This window comes from Lagopus leucura, unplaced genomic scaffold (assembly GCF_019238085.1).
Source record: "Lagopus leucura isolate 7727_CA_CO unplaced genomic scaffold, USGS_WTPT01 Super-Scaffold_100001, whole genome shotgun sequence".
NCBI lineage: Eukaryota > Metazoa > Chordata > Aves > Galliformes > Phasianidae > Lagopus > Lagopus leucura.
The window spans coordinates 61,894,634-61,917,082 of record NW_024962262.1 but is presented as its reverse complement, the minus strand read 5'-3'; the positions used below and the strand labels follow the sequence as shown (position 1 = coordinate 61,917,082).

The window sequence follows — 22,449 nt, the reverse complement described above, 5'->3', positions numbered from 1 at the left end:
TTGGAGCTCCCTGTAAATGAGAAATAAAGCCCCAGTAAAGTTGTATTTGATACCATATTGGTAAAGGATGTTATTAACACCTTTTCCAACACAAAGCGTTTTCCCCATCTCCTTATGGAATAAACATTCCTGCTATATGGATGAAGTATTTACTGTAGGGATCAGACAAGATGAGGAGATGAGCACTAGCGTAATAGTTCTGCACCTCCTTTCCCAATACACAGCATATCCAACAGCTTGCTGTCATATTACAAATTATAGTGAGCTGAATCAAAATAATTAGGCTCACTGAAGAACAATGGGATCTTTTGAAACAAACCAACCAAGCAACCAAAACTGTTTTCAGCAAAATGGGTACAAACACTGAGCAGGACAGATTTGGAGGTGGAGAAGCTGGGGAGGTGGGTTTTTGAAAGAGATTCCTTTCAACAGTTCTCATTCCCATAGACATCTTGAATGCAACGATATCGAGTATCATAATTCCCATTTTCCACATCAGAAAACCAAAGTAGTACATAACACCACAGAGCAGTGACAGAACACTTCTCAGGCCGACTTCTACTTTTCCAGACCAGCAACAGAGAATCTCCCTTCTCTAGCAACAGAGCATCAGCCAATGACATATTTACAAATGGCAACGGTGTTTTTACCAGGTTAGGGGGTGAAATGCCAGGGAATATAAAAAGTGTTGTCCTAAAGAGATCATCATTTAGGTGGAGAGCTCATACCAGTCTGAGGACTTCAAAACAAACATTTACTGATCAGACTTGCTATGGTGACCTTGTAACACTGAGAGCTGATAGATTTTAATGCAGAAAGGATGGGAATATGCTGTTTTAGACATATGAGAACAATCCAGGCTACCTGAAACAGAGCTAAATGAAATCAAGAGATGAAACAGGAACAGCTTTACATTAAATTGCAGAGATTCTAATAGCTAATTTAAAAAAAAAGAAAAAAAAATCACATTATGAGATGGTTTGATTACCATCAAGTGCTGAAGAACAAGATAAAAGTACATGGTTTGAAAACACACCATGTACATATCACTGGAAAATAAATAGGCTTATCTTTCCACTCGTTGGCCCTTTCAGCACAGCTCACAGGCATTTCTGTCAGAAGTTGTTCTGACATGCACTGTGGCTATACACAGTGAAAGAGGCTCCTGAAGCTGAGCTCCCAGCTGCTGCAGAACAGGAGCATTGGAAGCCTCTAAAACCCTGACAATCCATCTTCGTTAACTGCAACATTCATGGTAGGAGCCTGCTTCTTGACCCCAGCTTCTTCACTGATACATTCTGGAGGGTCAAGCTCCTTGTATCTTCTCCGATAGACCACTCTTGACATTAAAGTTATTAGAAACATTTCCATGATGAGGACCTGGTGGCTTATATCTGGGGGAAAAAAGAGGGAAAAAAGGGAAAAAAAAAAAAAAAAAGAGGGAAAAAAAAAGAGAGAGGAAAAAGACCATTTTATTAATCATTGTTTGTGCAAAAGGAACAAAAGTTACCATTCTGTTCCCATAACAGAGTGCCTCTCATTCTCGGCATCAAAATATTTACAAAGTTACAGTACTGCTCCTCAATAAGCATGCAATACATTACACATCCAAAATCCAACAGATTTAACAGTAATCATGCATGCATTATTTTTTTAAATAAAAGCTGAGATTCTCCAGAAGCTACATGAAATCCCATGAAATTCATACTTGGGGAAAACACTAAATATTGCAGTTAGGAAAACTGAACTGATGCCTCTGTAAGAAAACAAAGAACATTCTTTCCAAAAGAACTTACATGCTCCTCTTGCTGAAGAAGAGAGTGGTGGAACACAAGGGACAATTCTTTGCATAGCCAAAATGCTGATAGTAGCTGTCTGCAACTGGATCAGAATGAGGATAAACTACACCAGAAAGAGAAAATAGATGCCTTAGTTACCAGAAAAAAAAAAAAAAAAAAGGATTATATTTCACACAACTATTTTGCTTTCATAATAGAGTCTCTTTTAGCTCATTCTTTTATCTCATTCCTCCTTTCTTGCTCTCCCTTTCTTCCATCTCCCACCAGGCTGCCTGCCATCCTGCACAATTCATCTTTGGGTCAGGATGCTATTGCTCGAAATGCAAGTATTAAATAAAACCTCTGTTTTAGAAGTGTTTTCCCAGCTCTTCGTGTGGGAGGTGCAACATAGAGAGAGCTCCCAGTTGGGATATTAAACAATATCAGGCTCTGAGTAATAAGTAAAATGTCTTAAAAGCTTCCTGTTAATCTAAGAGCTTATGCTCTTACTTAGTGGGAAGAACGATATTTCTGTTGTCTCATCTTTTTGCCACAGCAGGGAGATGCAGTGTTCCCCCAGTTATATGTACATGTTATATATGTGTCTTTTTTGCCAAAAGGGATAAAGGTCTCTCCACTTTGGGTTCAGCAACCATCACGCTTTATTTTACCTATTATTCAGTAAGCTAGGCCTTCACCAGATACAACAAAGTGTCTCTAGACGCTGGTGTAATTCTCTCAGTGTAAACATTCACATCGCAGGGTTTGCCATCTTAAACCTAGATTCATGTCTGTGTAGCTTTGCATGTGCAACTGTCCTGCTTGCTGCATTTATCAGGGTTTTAGATCTTCTTAACAGAGCCCTTAGCACACTAGTCTTCCACATGTCCTGTACTAGAAAGCTGTACAGCCAAGAATTCTACTGTACTCTCTTCTGGACGATGTGGGAGAGGGTGGACCTGTTCCTGCCCATAACCTATCTGGATCTGTTCCTTAGTGAGTTCCAGCCAGTAATATTTTAGATAACTTTCCTTATTATCTAAGTCTCAAATGCACAATGGCCAAGAAAAATACTATCAAAACAAAATGACTTGCTGAAACCCACTCACACAATGTTCCATATCCTCTCCTGCTTTTTAAAAGTACACACCAGCTTTTTAACATTGTATTTCAGGATGTGGCACCTAAAAAGCTTCCTTTGAGCCTTGTGGAAGGTGCTGTTTTGATTTCAGCTGCCCTAGGATGAATGGATTTTATACAGCTCACATCTCCAGCATGCTTGAACGACCAGAGGTAAAATTGGCTCAAACTGACACTGAACAGCAGCCAAGGAAAGTGCTTCAAATGGACACAGCCTTAATCAGGTAAAAATATGCCATTGCACAGCGCATTTAATGGAAAAAAAATACTATAATCCTTAAGCAAAGGATTAAAAACCTGGATAGGTGGTGCTATATCAACAGTAAGATCAATTCTTATTGGAAATACTGAATTTCTCACCTGATAAAGAGCAAACTTTGGGATGATCTTCTTACGGTTAAGGAGAACTCTAACTTGCTGAAACATGATTGCAACTGGCCACAGAGCAATAATGGTAAGGATAGCAACGAAGCAGTTAATCCATATTGCAGCTCCTTTGGGAGATAACTGAAAAGCAAATCAGTATACCTGTAAAGCTTTATAGCACAAATGTTGCTATTTCCAGGCAGAGCTGCAGACTGAATGATGCAGACATTAAAATGCCTCTTTCTGTCTCCATAAAAGCTGAGAAAAACTGTGTGGTACCATCAGAGTGCTACCAGCTGCAGTAAAGAATGACACAGCCCCTCTATCTGACCTCAGCAGCACCCTACTGAGAGCTCTCAGCTGGCTCATGAGTGTACTCACCGTGCCATCTGAGGCATCATCTATTTATCCACCATTAAACAACCACAAAAATACTACGTTTATTTTGAATTATCTAGGAGGTGCACAATTATTAGCAGATACAATTTTCCATCATTTTGCAGCTTACACAGTACCATTCCTCTGCTTTGTACTACCTGCCATCATTTGCAGAAAAGCATAGAATTAGGTTTTCTAATTACACATCTGTGCACACACTTGTTTCCTAGAGCTGTACCTTACAACACACAGGGTGAGTATACCCCAAAGGGCAATGTGTAGTCCTACTACTCCAGCTGTACAGAGCCTAACCCTCCCCAACACCCAGTCTCATTCCAAGAGAGGCAAGGAAACACATTCTGAAGTGAGATACTTCAGTCAGAAATGCTCTCGGGTTCTAGAGTTTAGTTGTAGGCTAAGATACTAAAATCAAACCAAAAGCTATGGGTTCTGTAGACCATCTCTGATTAAAATATTCACTTACATTGGAAAGGCTGTAATTGTCATTGGTCCAAAGCACTGTTGACAGAAACATGAAAACAGGTCGAAATAAAGCAAACTGGAAGGTGCCCACCTTCAGCCAAAAGAGGGATCGCCTGACGAAAAAAAATATTTATATATGTCAGAGAGGGAAAAATCTTATTAGCAATCTTTATAGCATTTTTCTGATGTTGTCAAACAGCAAAACTTTTGCACTCCTACTGGACACCGCTAAGGTCTAGGGAGGAACAACTTCAAGATTCAAACTTTTCAAGAATCACCCAAATGCCTATTTAAAGACAGGTCTATTAAGGTGTCTCCAAAAGCAGTAATTTTCTTGTTTGGCAACAATGAAGATTAACCAATGCTGAGCAAAAAAATCACAGAATCATACAATCACGTAGGTTGGAAAAGATCCTCCAAGATGATCTAGTCCAACCATCCATCTATCACCACTGTTGTGGACAACATGGTGCGCATGGAACTAAACCATATCCCTCAGTACCACATTTACACGTTTCCTGCACACCTCCAGGGACAAAATGGGATGTTCCTTCCTGCCCCAGAGCAAACGGCAGAGCTGGCAGAAGCACAACCATTCTGAACAATGCCACTTGCTGCTGCTTTTTTGCCTTGCTATTTCAGTTCTCTGAAGAGATTGGGAAGAGCAACCTTCAGCTGGACAGCAAAGTACTACAGCGCTCCAATTCTGGCCACAGACCCCGCCTTACTCCCATTGGCTTCGAAGGACAATATGACAAATACTGCAGTCCCTGCAATGCCAGGACTTGTTTGCCTTGCAAATGCAGGTCTCCTTTTTCTTTGTTTTTTTTTTTTTTTTTAAAAAAAACCCTCATCTGACACATCTCTATCTACTGGGACAGCCCATTACTTTGCCTGTCTATGGAAGCAATATAAAACTGGTCTTTCTCTGTCACGGCTTGCTCATTTAAAACAAAAACAACAACAAAAAACGACCCATACCTTCTAATGGGAAAGGGCTAGAACTCAGAAGCAGAGACAGCACAAGAGTTTCCCTGTACTACAGATTCCAGAAGAGGAGCCTAAAGCCCTCAGCAGAGTAAAAAGCCCCCTTGTGCTGAGGCTAACATCTTCAGCCCTCTCAATATTCATGGTTAACCTGTCACAGGACTGACCATCAGGAAGGCAGAGTAGAGGAGCCTCTCTCCATCCTTCAGCTACCACAAGAAAATACAGAGGGTGACAGACACGGAAAGAAAAATGCATGCACTGGTGACATTACAGATCGGTAGCATGTTGCTGTCCCATAGATTTCTTCAGCATTCACTATTGACACAAGCCTGAATCAATGCCCATCAAAATCACTAGAAGTGATTTAGATCCACATCAGTACCTGCTGATTTTACATAATTACATTACATTCCTTTGTTGTTGCTTTTTTCTTGGTGCTCCCTCTATGTAAGTAAATACCAATATTCCATTAAAATAAATTAATGGAAATAAGAATTAACATCATAATACTAAATGCGGTAGCTGAAAGAAAAATGATTACAATAAAAATGTAGGTTTTTTTCTTTTCTTTTTTTTTTTCCTCCCCCAAAAGCATACCTTGAGCTTTTCCTTTCAATGGAAAGGAATTGTGCTCTGAGGAATGTACTGTGTGCCAGGAGGAAAACCCTGGAACGTATGAGGCTTTCAGTCTGGGAGCAGCATATGAATGGTGGGGTGACTCTGACCAGAGGTGGAGCTCTAGCAGACAGCACTGCAAAAGGGCAGGGTTTGTGTTACACCGCACCGCCCCTTGAGGAGGCGCAGCTCTCCATCCTTACCCCGCTTCTCAACCGAAATCTCAATTATTAGATTTTCTAGAGTGAAAATTCTTTTTCTGCTTACTATAGAAAAGGCTTCCTGAAGACCAACGGGATTAGCTGAGGAGACACCACAGTGCTAAACGTTACTACGTGTCGGAAACACGGCGTTGGGTTAAAGTGAGTTACCTCATGCTCTGGCTCTTACACACAATTCCTCGTTATAAAAATGAGAACTAAGCGGTGTTGTACAGCCCTGTGGGATGGCACTGTTTAAGAGACAGCTTGAAACTGGCTTTCTGGAAGGAGGGAGGCCCTTTGCTGTAAGTGAGGCTTGCCAAATTGGCTGGATTCCAGCAGCAGATTTCCAGCTGGGAAATCTTAAAGGGCAACTCACCTAGTGATGCGCACACCGGGCAGGCACAGGCAGCAGCAACAGCAGGGCCCCGTGCTGATCTTGAAGTGACCATTTTCAAACCGTTTCAGGAACAGCTTTTGGCCCCCACACTCTTTTATCATCATCATCAGGAACTTGTGGATGACTATGGCAAAAAATCTAGGAGGGGAAGAAAGAGCCAGCTTAAGCTTTTCTGTCCATCTCTCACACTTCTCTGACAGACCTGTGCAGGTTTCTTAAACCTTCAGTCCACATCTTTTAAAGTTTGTGCCTCACAGTAAGCAGAAAGCCCAGAGCTAGCTTTGAAAAGTCTGCAGGTCTTTCCCTAAGTGTGCTGGTGGCTCTTCCAGCCCAAGTTGTTACAGATGTATTTTTCTACCACTTACCTAGGCGTGACTTTTCAAAGCAAGTCCTATTCCTCCTCTTAAAAATAAGAAGAGCAAAACCCAGGTGGCTAGGTTTATTTATGTGTTTACCTAACATCCTATGTGCTGCTCCAGTTAGGGTGCAGTCCCTCTGCACACAAATCTGATCCAAACAGTGACTACTGCAGCCCCACCTCTCCTGTCAGCAGCAGCATGTTCTCAGCCCTCCCACAAACAACAGATAGTGCAGCCACCTTTTCCTCCTGGTCCCATACTGTATTAGGGAACTTATTCACCAAAATCTAGTCCCACCAAATAAAGGAGGTCCTGTTCAGCTGTGGTAACTCCTTAAAGGAGCTTGTGGAGCAGCTGGAGAAGAGGGAGTGGTAGGAAAGGGAACAGGAACTTGCAGCTTGGACAAGACAGGAGAGAGATTGAGATGGGCTAAAAGTGCCATAGGATGGGTCCTCAGAAGTCCTGCACTACCTGCAGCAAAAGCCCCACCAGTTTGTTTTCCATCCTTCTTTACTCTGTTCCCTTTGCACATGCAGTGTGACATGGGCTGGGGCCATGCAGGAGGTTCTGTGATGTGGTCCTGCAGTTCCAAAACTACCCCAGCCCTTCTGGAGCACCCAAGGCTCCCCACACCTGGCTCTGCCTATGGGATCTGCCCCATTGCATTCGGAAAGCGGGGACCGTGCTTCATCCTGCTCTGTATGTCAGAGCTGTCACATGTACAGAAAGGGCTTTTATCAGGACAGCTGTGGAGGATTTTTACATTGATGCGCTCACTGGAGGTTCATTTGCCACTGTTAATAATAGATCTATGCAGCTCATCATTAATGAAAGCACAGAGAAGAAGTCACAGGTCAGAATCTCATCCTACATGACACTGAGAGAGAGAAAGGAAAGGGTATTACTTCAAAACTACCATCAATCAAGACAATCAATTACATGTAAGTCACTGTTCTTCATGCTGACATTCCCACACTAGGGGGCTGCAGTGCTGGGAAGTGCTTCAGCAAAAAAATAAAGGAGATGCCAAGAGATTTCAACTCAAACCAAAAATGACTAAATTGTTAAATTTACAAAATGACTGTGTTTACCAAGAGTAGCAGATGTTTAAAGGGAAGAAAAGCAGGGTTTGGGGCAAATCTAGGAACGAGCAGAATACTCACACTGATGCTGTGAAATCTGTAAACATTGTTGAGCGAGGAATCCAAATGCCAATGCATGAGGTTGTAGCAATCACCTACAGAGAAAGGGAGGAGGGTTGTATGGAGGGTAGAGGTAAAGCAGGTCCATGCAGATTTCCAGATTATTTTCAGCATTATTTTCCACAACACTTACTGGAGCTGCAGCATTTATCCAAATTAAAATGGATCTTTTGGAGGAGGGGGTTTTCCTGTAGATGTAGATCACTTCTTCCATAAATACCAGATCGGCAATTAGTGTCATCAGAGTCAAGATTGCCAAGAGAAATCTACCAGCAAGGTCAAGGCCTACAGAAAGAAGAAAAAAAAAAAAAAAAAAAAGAGAGAGAAAAGAAAACAAACAAAAATCTGATTTACACATTTCATACATTCATGTACTTTGAACATTTAATGTAAAAACAGCATCTTGGAGGGGCATCTTAGTCCTGTTCCTGAAAAGTCACATGCCAAAAGTGCAATGAAGCTGGAGCCGGGCTCCTTCCAGTGTTGCCCAGTGCCAGGACCAGCAGCAGTGTGCACAAACTGGGGCACAGGAGGTTCCCTCTGAATACCAGAAGTACTTCTGTGCTGTGCAGGTGACGGAGCACTGGCACAGGCTACCCAGAGGCTGTGGGGTCTCCTCCTTGGAGATCTGCAGACATCTGGATGTGGGTCTGGCACTTTGCTCTGGGTGTCCTGCTGGGACAGGGGTTGGGCCAGATGGACCTAGAGGGCTCTGCCAACACCAGCTGCCACGTGATCCTCTGATTTGTTCTTAGCTACAGCCATGGACCACTCACTCCAGAGGATGATCCAAGTAGTTAAGTTTGTGAACATATTTTCCTAGAATCCACAGGCAGCATCCAGGAAGAATATGCCTCCAAGCATCATGCAAAAGTCCTTTCGAGAAGGGGAATTCTAGGACCAAGGTTCTTAGAGTAGCAGAGGTTGTTCTAGGAGCTTAACCAAGCAGGTTACCAACAGCAGCATATCTACACAGTATTCTTTGCTTCCCTTACAAGTCCAAAGGCAGGTCTGTGCATCACTTCCTCACACAGACAGAGTCCTCGGAGACTGACTGGGAGTTGTGCGGGGTAGGAGGACCCCGTCAGGCCAAAGCCTCCCTGCTCACAGCCGCCTTCCCTCTCTCCTCGCCCAGGCGGCTGCGGGCTGCTCTCCCTCCTCCCCTCCTCTCTTCCCCGCAGCCTTCGCCACGGCAACTCCCTCTCAGCGCCGCTCCCTCCGGACTGCTCGGGGATTCCCTCTCCCGGCGCCGCACTTACTCCTCAGCAGCTCCTGAGCGTAGGGCGGCTCGCTCCCGCCGCAGGACGTCAGGAAGGTGTCGTTCGCCTCGCTCTCCATGGCGGCTCGCTGCCCCCAGGGCGTCGGGGGAACGGAGAGAGAGCGAGGAGCTGCCGTCGGCGCCGGACAGTGCGGGAGCAGCGATGCACGCAGCCCGAAGCGGCCGGGAGAGGTTAATGATTAGCGGCGGGCCCCGCTCCGCGCTGCCTCCTGGCGCCCAAAGGCCGGACGCCCAAAGAGCAGCGCGTGGAGATGGCTGTTTGTATGGCCGCTGCAAAGCGTTTCCTAAAGGATTCCCGGGGTAGTCCTCCACCGAGGGGTTTTAGTTGATTTTGGCCGGGAGGAGAGGAGAAGCAGCACCTTCTTATGTACTGGCTGAAGGAGAGCGAGTGGAAGGTGGGAATGTGCTACGTACTTGTGCGCTGTGCAGGTGACAGAGCACTGGCACAGGCTGCCCAGAGGCTGTAGGGTCTCTTCCCTGGAGATCTGCAGGCATCCATGCTTATTTCAGCTGCTTGCAGGATCTCTGCAGCATCTGAAGCCCGTGCTGGGCATCGCCTTCAGGTTGTTTCCTGGAAAAGGGAATGGGTACATTTGGGTTTTGTGTTGAGGGACATGGTTTTGTGAGTACTATTGGCAATAGGTGAATGGTTGGACTGGATGATCTTGGAGGTCTTTTCCAACCTGGGTGATTCTGTAAGGCATCCCAAGGGACTGGAACAGGCTGCCCAAAGAGGCTGTGGAGTTTGCTTCTCTGGAAATGCTCCAGTGCCACCTGGATGCCTTCCTGTGTGATCTGCTTTAGCACGGGGCTGGGCTGGGTGATCTCCAGAGGTCCCTTCCAGCCCATACAGTGCTGTCATTCTGGATAGTCAGACTGAAAGCTCCAGTTAGGATTTGCTGAGATGGAAAGATGGCCAAAGGTCTTTGAAGCTGCCCCACAAGCAAACACAAAGGAGTTCTCATCTGCTGCACTCCCTGAAAGATCCATCTTCCTCTCTCTTCTGCTGGAGTCACGTAGAATAGTGTCTAAAACCTACATACCTACTGCAGTTTCTTCTTGTTAGAAACACCATTTGTTTTCTTTGGTCCAAACATCATCTCTTCCTCACCCAGTTTCTTGGGACAAAAGAATTGCCTGACAGACCTTAATCTTAATAAATGAGGCTGAAGAGCACACCGTGACACCTCAGCTACCACAGCAGGAGATCTGCTCTCTGCAATCTTCCTTAGCCCCAGCTCTCCATCAGCGCCCTCTCAGCACTGGCCTCTAAGACAAATGCAAGTCTGTAGGCTGATGTCAAATCCTTCAAATCCCCAGGAGCTAAAGTTCATTTTGCTCCCAGCTCCACTATTCCACTTTTTGGCTTAACACTGTAGTCGAATGCATACTATTTTCCACAAAAACCTACCTCTAGTAGTAGAGAGGTAAAATATAAAGGTAGAATATAAAGAGGTATAAATATAAGCCAGTCACTGGCCACTTAGATGCATCAAGAGATTTACACAGGTACTTAGAATAAAAAACACCTGTAATCAAAGCTCCCTGCCTTTGTCTCCTGGGGGCTTTTGAGTATTTTGTGGTTCAGCTCCCCTCCACAGTACTGCTCAGATTTGTTTCTTCTTATGGAACACACCCCTTTATTGCTTCTCTTTTGAAGGCCAGCAGATGTTTATCTTATCTCCTGTTGGTGATGACTTTCACTTTTTCACCTGTCTCACTGGTATAACAGCTTTCTTCCAGCTCCTCATGTGCTCCCAGAGTGCAGTCAGGAAGAACTGGTACTATCTTTGCCTTCTCCCTGGAGTAGGCACACTGGCCTTCAGAAGGTGACACAGCCCCTTGGTCACATTACGGGGATCCAAGCCTATCTGAACATCCCAATGGCAGTCCTGACTCATAAATGGAACAGTAGGAGATCCTGTGAGCTGTTACAGGACAAGCTTTAAACTCCATCATGTAGAATATATAGGCTAAGCTATTATGGTTGCAGGGGAATCTAGCAGACATCATTATCAGTGCAATCAAAGAACTTTCCTGGGGGGCAAATTATGTTCAGCTGAGTTCAAGCTAATAAGAAAAGTTGATATTAGAAAAACAGATCAACAGTTTCTGGAGCCATAGAAATGTGTATCAGATTTCCCAAAATTCTGGATACCCAACCGGTCAAGAACAGTCAGCTAAAATTATACAGTTCCCAAAAGCCAATTCTAATAATGAAATTAAATCTGATTTCTCAGGTACAGTATATTATGGAGTTGAATTTAGATGTAACGTAACCTTTTCTGTGGTAAAGCCATTGACTTTTCACCTACTGCCAGTAATAAATTGGAAATTTCAGAAAAGGTGGCTGATTAATATAAGATAAGGAAGACCTATATCACAGTTAGATAATTTAATAACGGGATTTTCTGTTACTTGGATCCTGGCAGCAATTAAATACAACCAAGAAATACAGAGACAATATGAAACTGTGATTTTCATGCCTATTCAGCTGGACAGATTTCCATGTAAAAAAATGAGTATCAGGCGTGCCAGAAGCTTTACAACTGTGCTTTTAGGATGAAAGCTTAGACAGAGGTTTTTACTCTACATCTGTATAGGAGCATGGCTTGCATTAAAGCTGAAGCTAAACAGGAGTTTGATTTTTTCTTCCTACTAAAAAAGCAAATCAGTTTCTGGCAATCAAGGTATACGAGAAAAATAAAGAAGCAGAATTAATCCATCTATTTGATTTTTGTTGTATATTTTTACATTTTCAATCAGGTAGCAGTAATTATTGCCACCCCTTGCATTTTCTTAAGTACCTTATGAGCAATTGGATGTGACAGTAGAAGAAGAGAAAGGAAATCACAGTACTTCCCAGTAGAACAAAGAGCTGACAGAACCTTATAAAATTAGGACTCCAAATTGATGGTGAGGGCGGTTAGCCAATAATCAGCATCCTGAGGTAGAAGAGAGGCAGGAAGTGCATTTTCTCTGTCGTTGCTGTGATAAAGTACATAAATTTGATTGCAGAGCTTTTCAGCAATGGGAGAGGGTTTTTTTCCCCGAAGGAGTGTTGATGAGCAGTGAGACAAATACATCTTAAGGACCAAGTAAGTGCCATTTTGTGAGCATCTCCTATGTGGCCAAGGACGCTGATGGGTAAAGACAAACCTCATGGATCTCCAGCATCATGAAGGATATAGATTAGGATCAAGATGTTCTTTCCCTAGTGTAAATTTCTGTAGTTCTTTTTTTTTCTTTTTTTTCCCCAGTCTTAATTTATGATCTCCAAATTCTAGAAGATGGCTGACAAGATTTTTGAGAATTAAGGGACCTCTTTATGGAGCAGGTTATCAAGTGTCAGTACAGCTATGCTAAAGGTGATGCTTTGCAGCTGTTTCCCAGAGAGGAAAGTAGGGGTCTCTTTACAGGGTATAATGTTATTCTACTGGAAGAAATTGTCAGGCACTCTGCAGTTAATAACTAAGTCTGCTTTTACCACAGAAGCTAGGTGCTGGGCAAGACAGGTCATGCATTTCTTCCCACAGGTTATAGCATGACAGAAATGCTTTTTTCTCCTCCTGAATTGCTTTTACTGGGAAGAAGAAAAGAAGAAGTAGAAAACAAAGCCTACACACACAACTATAAAGCTGTAATATAATAACAAAAGAAGCAAAACAGAACAGCCTTGAAAACTAGGGGTATGTTGACCTCTGTAAGCAGCAGACCTCGCACAAGAAAATAAGAAGAAATACATATACATGTATGAATGCAAAACATCAGCATGAGTTTTAGTCACACTACCAATGAGATTGCCTGTGCCAATAGCTCCAGCACTGTGTGCATGCAAAATCAAAGCTATGTTCTGAAACCATACTTTTCACCCTTACATAAATACAGCCTATGAAATTCTGAAGCTCAGTTTGCGAGTAATATTACAAGTAGAAGCTAGTGAACTTGTTGCATGCTTTTATGATCTGTTTCCTTTTGGTTGTTGTTGCTTTTCCTTTTATTTGTTGCTTTCCAAGCAGTGTTGGAGATGAGCTCATAAATCAGAAGCATAATGCTGGTTTTAGTTTGATGCTATTTGAAATCTACCTCAATTTCACATCTGTCCGTATATGCATGGGAAGTTCCTGGTTTTAAAGACATACTGAAACCCCACAGGCAATGCCCGAGTTTGCACTGAACTGTGAAGGTGAAAGAAGAGCACAGACATGCTTCAAATGGCACTCAGTTTTGAATTTTTGTCTCGCAGTGCATACACAGACTGAGCCAATGGGTGCAGTGGGAGAGATTCTGGTGGAGGTACAGCATCATCTGAGACACAGTCTGATGGGAAAGAAAAAGCAGAATCCTTCAAATAAACATTAGACACGTTTGTAATGGCTCAAAAAACAACAGTCTGCAGAAGAAAACCGGAAGTTAGGCTTCAGTTCAAAAACCAAAACCGAACAACTGGGATGGTTTGAGATATTACAAAATGACATGGAAAACTAGACCAAATTATTAAATTATTAGCAGAAATACAGACCCTGTGAATATAATGAAGTAGATTCACAGTGGTTGTGATTGGGCAGACGTGTTGGGTAAATAAACTGTTGTGATTTATTCCAAAGTATAGGGTGAAAGGACTCATTTAGAGAGAAACATACTGCATAACTGTGTTATCTGTATTTATAGTAGCCAAAAGATGGCTTCAAACCAGCTTATTTCTTGAACATAAAGAACCTAAATGATTGTAAACCTTAGCAGCTCCTACATGTTACAGCAAGAAATCTGTGACTGTCCAAAGGCAAAATGGAGTCACAGTACAAAATTACTACAAAAAGTCTTCAAGGAATAATTGAAAGAACAGGTCCATAACACCTGTAAAACAAATTGTATGGCTACAGTGAGCACATGTATATATTCAGAAGTTTTACTTTCTGTGTGCTTCTGTCCTGTCAAACCTTCACCTGAAATCTAACATCCATGATTTCATTTCTGGTACTATAAAAAAAAAAAAATTAGAAAAAATGCCATCTTCAGGTGCAGTTCTACCCAAGCAACACTGACAGACTCCTGACAGAGTTAACTCCCGTGATTCATTGGAATGGAAGATGATGCATTAAGCAAATTAGAGAAGGCCTGCTAGGAATGAAAAGCTATTTAAAGTTCAAAATGCTAATTTGTTGTCTCCTTCCATTTTAAGTACTTAAACACATAAGATAGGCCATAGTCATTCTGAACTGAGACTCAAGATTCCCAAGTGCAAATGAAGGCTCCAATTTGCAGTGAAGCCAGACTTCCAGGACATCATATTTGGCTCAGCTCGGAAGGGGTTTCCATCCCTGTTTAATTGGGTGGAACAAAGATGCTGTCTTTCAGTAAGGAAGCAGAAGCATCATCTGCCAGCAGACAGCTTGGAAGTTCTCTACTATGTCTTTTCTGCTAGATAGAAATTCCTACTCCCAATGACTTTCAGTCCTCCTGCATTTCCAGAAGGTCCACATCTGACCTGGTAAGGAAAAAATAAAGACACATAGTAAAGACTTGGCTCAACGTTGCCAACACTTTACACATTCCACCTCTGCACTGCACACAAGGGTATGCTGGTATGCCCCAGACATTGCTGGGCCACCCATACTGGCTCTGCTCCTCTTGTGGTACAGAGGGCAGATATTCTAGTGAAGTGGCATCAGCTGATGCGGGCAGATACCTGCAAGGAGGACGTCACCCCAAGTGGCATGGCACCCCCAAGGTGATACAAATACAGTTATTCCCTGGAGGCTTTCAAGAGACATGTAGATGTGGCACTAAGGGACACGGTTAGTGGGTAATACTGGCGGTAGGTGAGTGGTTGAACTAGATGATCTCAGAGGACTTTTCCAACCTTGGTGATTCTATGATTCTGTTCTACAATTCCACAGTGAGCTTGGGAGGGGTGGGACAGGAAGGCTGTGGCCGAAAGCAGGAAAGAAAGAGATGCCCTAGAGCAACTAGAAACAGTAGTGCTGGCCACTTCTGTTCTGTTTCTTGAATAATTTTCCCAGCAGTTGTTGCATATTCCTCCTCCCTTTCATCATCTCATCTCAGGACATGGAATAAATATATTCTGACGTTGCTACCAGAGTTCCTGAGGGGGAAAAAAAAATCATTATGAAAAGGTTAAAATATCGCCACAAAGAAAGAGAAAAAAACAAACAAACAAAGAACAGATGTTTTGCACGCTAGTAAGGCAAAGTTTGTAAGGAAAGATAATGAATGTTATTAGTCCAACTGTGTAAGCTAGGGAAAAAACAGGAAAGCTTTGAGATGTGACATTTTAATCAATATATTTGCTTCCCTAGGAAAATTTATGGCTGAGACCCAGTAAGCCTAGGCAGCTCTTTAACTTCAGATAGGCAGAAGAAGTTACAGCATTCTCTGAGCTAGCCACTACAGAAAACTTTTTGCTGTGCATCTTCTTCTTGAGTTTGATGAATTCACTAAATATTTTCAGACACTACTTACATCCCCTCTGTCTTCTCCTTTGTTTTTCTTGTTGTAAATTTTATTAGAGTATCTTTTTGTCTTAGGGGTAAATTGTTTATGTCAGTGTTTAAGTTGCAGGCTTGTGTTCTCACATGCTGAATCCCAAGAAAGCTTTCTGCTCTAGCTTGGCAGTACCTGACACGTCTTGGCTCTGCCTTAATCTGACATCTTTCAGATTTATCTCCACTCGCCTCTTGTATTATCTCCTCTCGCCACCAATTTCCCCTTTCCTAGCACTTGACAAGCTGACTAGTGCCTTCTTATAGTGACTATCACCGCTCCCCCCAGCATCGTTCAGCCCTTTGCTGACAGCTGTCTGTTTCAGAAATGTCATTCCTACATAATAATTTTCAGAGAATAATTTATCAGATGCTCTTTGTTTCTTTTTGATCCCCTGTCTCCTCATTCTGTGCAGTCAGTTTACACCTTCTACAGTCCTTACTCCCCAGTAATTCATTCTGGTTTTGTATGTGGGAGCTGAAGGAGCTCCACCTGAATGCTGAGCTGTGGGGATTTGAGGGGGAGGTGTTTGATTTCCACAATAGGAAAGATTATCTTGTCTGACTGACATGTAATACTTAGGGTTAGATTTCTGCACTACAGACATAATTACATGGTCTAAAAATAATTTATGTAAACATTTGACAACATTCGCTTGGGACTTACTATGCCTGAAAACATTAGCGTCAGTAAAACTGATTCAGAGAAATGCCTGCAAAAAGGCACATTGTTCTCTCTCCAGAAAGTAGGGAAACTTCAGAACACCGGCTTTTGTTTGTTGTTTTTTTTTGAAGTCAACTGTTCTGCAAGAAATCTCAGCTCTTGCTCAAAATAAAATTCTGTTTTTAGAGACATTTTAATCAGAAAAATATTGTAAATGCGATGTGTGCACTAAAGACTAAAACAAATCAAACCAAAACAAGAATACGGAACACAGAAGAGCATATATCTTTAAATCTCATAATTCTGTGAACCAGGCTTATAGCAGCTGAATGCTGAAGAGAATATATTCAAGCCAAAACTATGCTTTAATGATTCTCGGGATATTTTTTGCAACACTTGACAAACCTGTTCCCTCTTACAGAAATCAGGTATAATGCCTCTGGTGCTTAAAAACAGACGTAAAGCAAAGTGCTGTTACATGCCCAGTATGGTTCCCAAACGCATTAATGTGCTTCTTCACACAATTCTTACAGTTCTGGAAGAAGGGATGCTTCTGTGCTGTTATTTGCTTGCTGTTTGTAGCTCCCACTGCCAGCAGTAGCCTTTGTGGAAGCTGTTTCTCTCCCACTGTAAGGGTACTGAGCTGTATACAACCATGTGGAGCCAGCTGAGGGGGTCTCTGGTAAGCCATGATGCAGCAAAGGCAATATCCTGTTCAGGAGGTTAAAGATCTGCCTGTGCCTAAGCAATGCACTGCCTCTGTGTGTCCATGGAAAGCATCTATATCTCAGCTGTGTGCAAGAGCCTGTGCTGGTGTCCAGCCACCCTGCCTCCCTCACAATTAAAAAGAAGTTATAATTCTTCTTATGTTTACATGGAATTTCCTGTGTTTAATTATGCCCATTGCCTCTCATCCTGTCACACGGCACCACTGAGAAGGGACTGGCTCCATCTCCATACTCCCCTTTAACCATTACGTATTTATACACTTGGAGAAGATTCCCTGTGCCCTCTCTTCTTCAGGCTGAGCAGTCTCAGCTCTCTCAGCCTCTCATCATACACGTGCTGTAATGTATACCCAACCATTTTACAGTGTCAGCTGCACTGCTGGGATATACTGGTTTATAAATGCCTGCTTACAGAACATAGGTATTTCTCTGACCTATCAGTATACCTGTGTACCCCTTGCCCAGTAAGGCGGTGGATGCCCCATCCCTGGAGACATTCAAAGTGAGGCTGGACGGGGCTTTGAGCACCCTGACTGAGCCGTATGTATTCCTGTTCATCACATGGGAGTTGGACTAGATGGCCTTTAAGGGACCATTCCAACTCAAACCATTCTGTGATTCTATGATCTGTATGCTCAAATAATACTGAAATGCCAGTATGTTCTTACCTCTACACCTACATCAGACACTCACTGGTCATCAAGAAGTAAGCTACACCAGCAATCCTTCCACATGCCTGAGGAAGTTATGAAAAATGGCTCATGTTTCATTTTGTGCACTTGGTACAACATCAGTAGCAGAGGTCTAAAGCACTAGCAAACCCTTAGTCCATCCTGTTCCCTACAAGGATTCCAAAGGGGAAGGGAAATCTACAAAAGGAGGAAGATCCTACCAGTATCCCATGGAGAAGAGAGGAGAAAGAAAAAAAAGATGAAAACTTTAAAAGGCCTCTGGAAAGTGAGAGGAGCTGAGGAGTTTTGTACCTGCAGCGTCACACAGGAGTGAAGGGTGGAGGAAGCCACATGAGTGGAGGGAATGGCCCCCTGCATGGCTGGGTGACAGCACAGTCTGTGAGATCTAGCAGTCTCAAAGACCCAGCCTGGAGGGCACAGGGATGGCTGCTCTACCAGAAGGACAAGGAAAAGTTTACATAGCTATAGGTAAGCTTAGGAAGTAGGGACTTTTTGTTATTCTTTACATCTATCTTGCAAATGTTTTTTTGTTTGTTTGCTTGTTTGTTTGTTTGTTTTTTCTCTCAGCTGAAATGTTGTTAAGGCAACTGATTCCTGTTCAAGAGTAAATTGAGAAAATGAACACACTGAGCCCTAGGATAGTCTCTCACAGAGGGTGAGATGTGAAGGAAAGGAGGTGAGTGATCTTATTTAAATGTGTCTCTTCCTGGTCAAGTCCCAATAGAAAAGCTGGGCAACCAAAAGAGTCACCTTTAGATTGCATATCCTCAGCTGTGAGCCAGGTTTAACTTTGGTAGGTCCCTTGGGTATTAAGGGTAGAACCACTCCCTTCTGTCAGGGTTGTTCTGACAAAATTATCATAAAACCATTAATTGTACAATCCAGCCTATCTATCTTTGGAAGCAGTTTATCTGTGATAAGAACTGACATATCAAATGTTACCTATCAGTTGCACAATCTGGGTAAAGTCTCAAAATGAAAGTCATCCTGTAAGGAGCAGAGAGGCCAAAACCCAGGGACAGCACTGTGCTTGCAGGAATCTACACCTGCTCCAGTGGGAATTAAACCATGGCTCAGGAAAAGGCTGTCCAGATGTACTGAGTAGAACAAGGATGGGGGTACACATCTACATGCCCAGGCTGTAAGGCTCTGAGAGCTGCATGGGCCTGTGATCTGGCCAGCCCTGACCCCTCAGCTGAAGGAAATGCTGTGCCAGGGGAAGTCAAGGCAGAGTGAAGGGCATTTCTGCCCCACGTTGGGTACAAAAACAAACAAAAACACCACTGGACCCAGGCCCTGTGTCATGGTGATCACCAAGTGCACATGGGCAAAGACAGGCTGTCTCTTAGAAAGGGTGTCCATTGCAGTGATTATCACCTTCATCATGGTGATTACCTGTTGTCATCATGGTGGATAACGATATCATCCACAATGGCACTGGCATGGGGTGGAGATCATAGAAACACAGAAACATAAAGATTCCAGACCTCCAAGATCATACAGTCCAACCATCAGCCATCACACACCATGCCCACTAAACATGTCCCTCAGTGCTAAACCTACACATTTCTTGAACACCTCCAGGGACACTGATTCCACAACCTCCCCAGGAAGGAGAATTTGGCATCCTGTCATTGCCACCTAGTTCACATGCATGCAGGCACACAGGGCATGCAAAGTCCAAGAGCTCAACACCAGTGGCCTCACCTACTTTTTGCTGATGGTAAGGCTGCAGGGCTCTTCTGGGGAGCAGGAGCATGGAGAGGTGAGGCTCTCACTTCACCTAGCTGCAGTGAAGCTTAAGGCATAGGTAAAGAAAACCTGTCACAGACATGTTACTGCCACACACATCTCCCTGGGAAACGAGCACAGTTTTCTTGTTCTACCATCTCTGTAAACAAGGGTTTCCCTTTGCCCTGTACGGGGCCTTGATGAAGCAGTAAGAAGAAGTGGTAATGTCTCACGCTATGGAGGTGCTATCAGAGGTTATCACACCAGATTATCAAGCTGCTCCTCCTAGTTTCAGTCCTATGTGCACATTTGCAGAATTAAGGGTGTAGCTCACTTTTCTTCCCGTGCTTTGACTAATAGTGAAGGATGCTGGCATTTCACATCTGGCCATTCTGCATATAAGTGTTGTCCTTTTTGGAGAATACTTCTGCCTAATCACATCTGGGTACTCTTTATTCCTTTATCCAAAATAAGACCCGGACGGTAAATGCTTTTTTTTTATGTCTCTTGAAATTCTCTAAATATTAAAAAAGGGGCTGGGGGATGTCAAAATTTGGAAAATAAAGATGTTTAAAAGCAAAGCTGAGAATATAAAAATTAGGCAGATGACAAAGGGGAGAGGCAGTATGCAGGCTTTGCACAAAGAGACAGCTCCACTGAAGCCAGGAAACTGGGCTGCTCCCATGAAAAGTTTTCATTTTAATGGATGTACTACTTCTGCGATGACAAAATTATTGAGCAAAAAGTCGTTACTGCACGTACCTGAATTCCCTTATACTATAATACCTTTTTTGCAATACCCTCTTTTCATTTGCCCTCAGTATACCAGCATATTTATCTGCTAGTTTTCTCTTTCCTAACCAGAAATGAAACAAAATAATATTTGTAATTCTTTAAAGAAAGTTACACCCGATCCTATTCCCTTGCATATTGTATCAGAGGTACGCTCTGATGAATGTACACTCTGTAGAATCTGTAGATAAAAGAAATGTGAGGTACGCAAAGCGCACCATACATAGCACATATTTAAAAGGTAACCTGTGTAGCCGTAGACAAAGTATTTCTATGTACACCCAATAAAGTGAACTGTTCTTACAAGTTGCCTTGAGGAAAGCAAATCAGATAAACATTTTTTCATGGGTTTAAAATGGGAAATTATGGCTTCTCCTTTGTAGCATCATCTGTGTTCATGGTTAAAAGGCTTTCAAAGACTGCCGGGCTCCTTTGGCACATTGTTCCTTTAAGTCTCTTACTATGACAGTAAAAACTGTCATAGAGTGTGGAAAAGTCTCCCCTGATTCAGTTATTGTTCTTCACTAGAAAGCTATACTGTAGTTTAAAATTAGCAAAGTACTTCTGAACCCTTATTTAAAATGCGTTTGCACTGACATTCCAAGAAAAGAGTTTCTTCATTTAATTGCACTGTCAGTGCCGATGCCTTCAGCTACAACCATTTGGAGTTAGACCTTTTAATAGAAAGTGACAATTTAAATTGCCACGATGGCAGCATAAATGGTGCTTAAAATCATTACAGACCTGATGTTGCAGTTGGCTGAAGACCAGCAAAAGAAAGGTGGAGGGAGTAGGGAAAGAGGAAATTAAGTGGTGAATCATTAATTCCTATGGTACTTGGTGTAAAAACATTACCTATGATGAACGTATTTGCTGCTGTGATGGAGAAAATGTATAATCTCTCCCTCACTTGGCATTAACTAACATAGAGACAGAGCCATGGAATGGTTGGGGTTGGAAGAAACTAAAGTCCAATGGGCTTCAACACCCTGCTGTGGGCAGGGCTGCCCCCCACCAGCTCAGGCTGACCAGGGCCCCATCCAACCTGACCTTGAATGCCTCCAGGGATGGGACACCACAGCTTCTCTGGGCAATCTGTTCCACCCCTCGTTAGTGAACTGGTGTCAGTGTTCCATGCTTGCTCTCCTGCTGGTCAGTGTCCTGGTCTCCTCTCTTGCTGCCATGCCCCACACAGCAGGCACCTTTTACTTTCCCCACTCCTGGGGGCTCAACTGGGCACCTCCTTCACTGATGCTGACAGCTCACCAGTGGCATTTCTGTTCTGTCAGCCACAGTGAGCCTGTGCAAGAAGTTTAGGGTAAGGACCATCCCTGCCATTGCCATGTTTAAATTCTTCCTGGGATTGTTCAGTCTGGAGAAGGCTCAAGGGAGACCGTATCATCCTCTACAACTGCCTGAAGGGTGGTTGTCGTGAAGTGGGGGCCAACCTCTTTTCCCAGATAGCGGTGATAGGATGAGAGGTAATGGCCTCAAGTTGTGCCAGGGGAGGTTCAGTTTGGATATAAGAACGAATTTCTTTTCAGAAAGAGTGCTGAGGCATTGGAACAGGCTGCCCAGGGAGGTGGTGGAGTCACCGTCCCCAGAGGCATCCAAGAAACGTTTAGCAGTTGTACTGAGGGACACGGTTTAGTGGACAACATTGGTGGCAGGTGGACGGTTAGACTGGGTGATCTTGGAGGTCTTTTCCAACCTTGGTGATTCTGTGATTCCTGGGAGCAGAGTAGCCGGTTGGTGTTGGTAGGGGCCAACCCCCCAGGCAGTCCCTGCAGGGCGATACCTGCAGGTCTCTTAACCCCACATAAACTGCCGGCATCTCTGAGAAATGACTTTTCTCACAGGGTTCTCCAGGCCCCACGGGAACAACCCCACCTCTTCCACTGCAAAACCGCTCCAGATGCTTCGTCTTAAAATAAGCGCTTTTTCCTTCTTCTTTAGTGGTTATCATAGAAATGGCTGAAATATGACAGAGGAGCGTGCAAGACAAAGCTGGCTGTGGATTTTTCCTGCCCCCTGCTCAACTGGGAGGGAAGTGGGACAGGGCACTGCCCAACATGCTCAGTCCAACAGAGCGTAGCCGTGCCCCCTCCAACACCTTGCAGCCAAACCCTCCGCCTCCCTCAGCACACGG

The 22,449-nt window shown here is 43.4% G+C and overlaps 1 protein-coding gene across 1 annotated transcript; it reads right to left on the bottom strand.

Moving 5' to 3' along the window:
- Positions 1 to 910: 910 nt before the first annotated feature.
- LOC122178155 (organic solute transporter subunit alpha-like) lies at positions 911 to 9,341 on the bottom strand. The gene is made up of 8 exons (XM_042868143.1): positions 9,171 to 9,341; positions 8,045 to 8,196; positions 7,873 to 7,946; positions 6,330 to 6,488; positions 4,147 to 4,258; positions 3,279 to 3,425; positions 1,797 to 1,902; positions 911 to 1,394 (listed from the first exon to the last, which is right to left on the bottom strand). The coding sequence occupies exons 1-8, from the start codon at positions 9,247 to 9,249 to the stop codon at positions 1,213 to 1,215; spliced, it is 1,011 nt and encodes a 336-aa protein (XP_042724077.1). The 5' UTR covers positions 9,250 to 9,341; the 3' UTR covers positions 911 to 1,212.
- Positions 9,342 to 22,449: the final 13,108 nt, after the last annotated feature.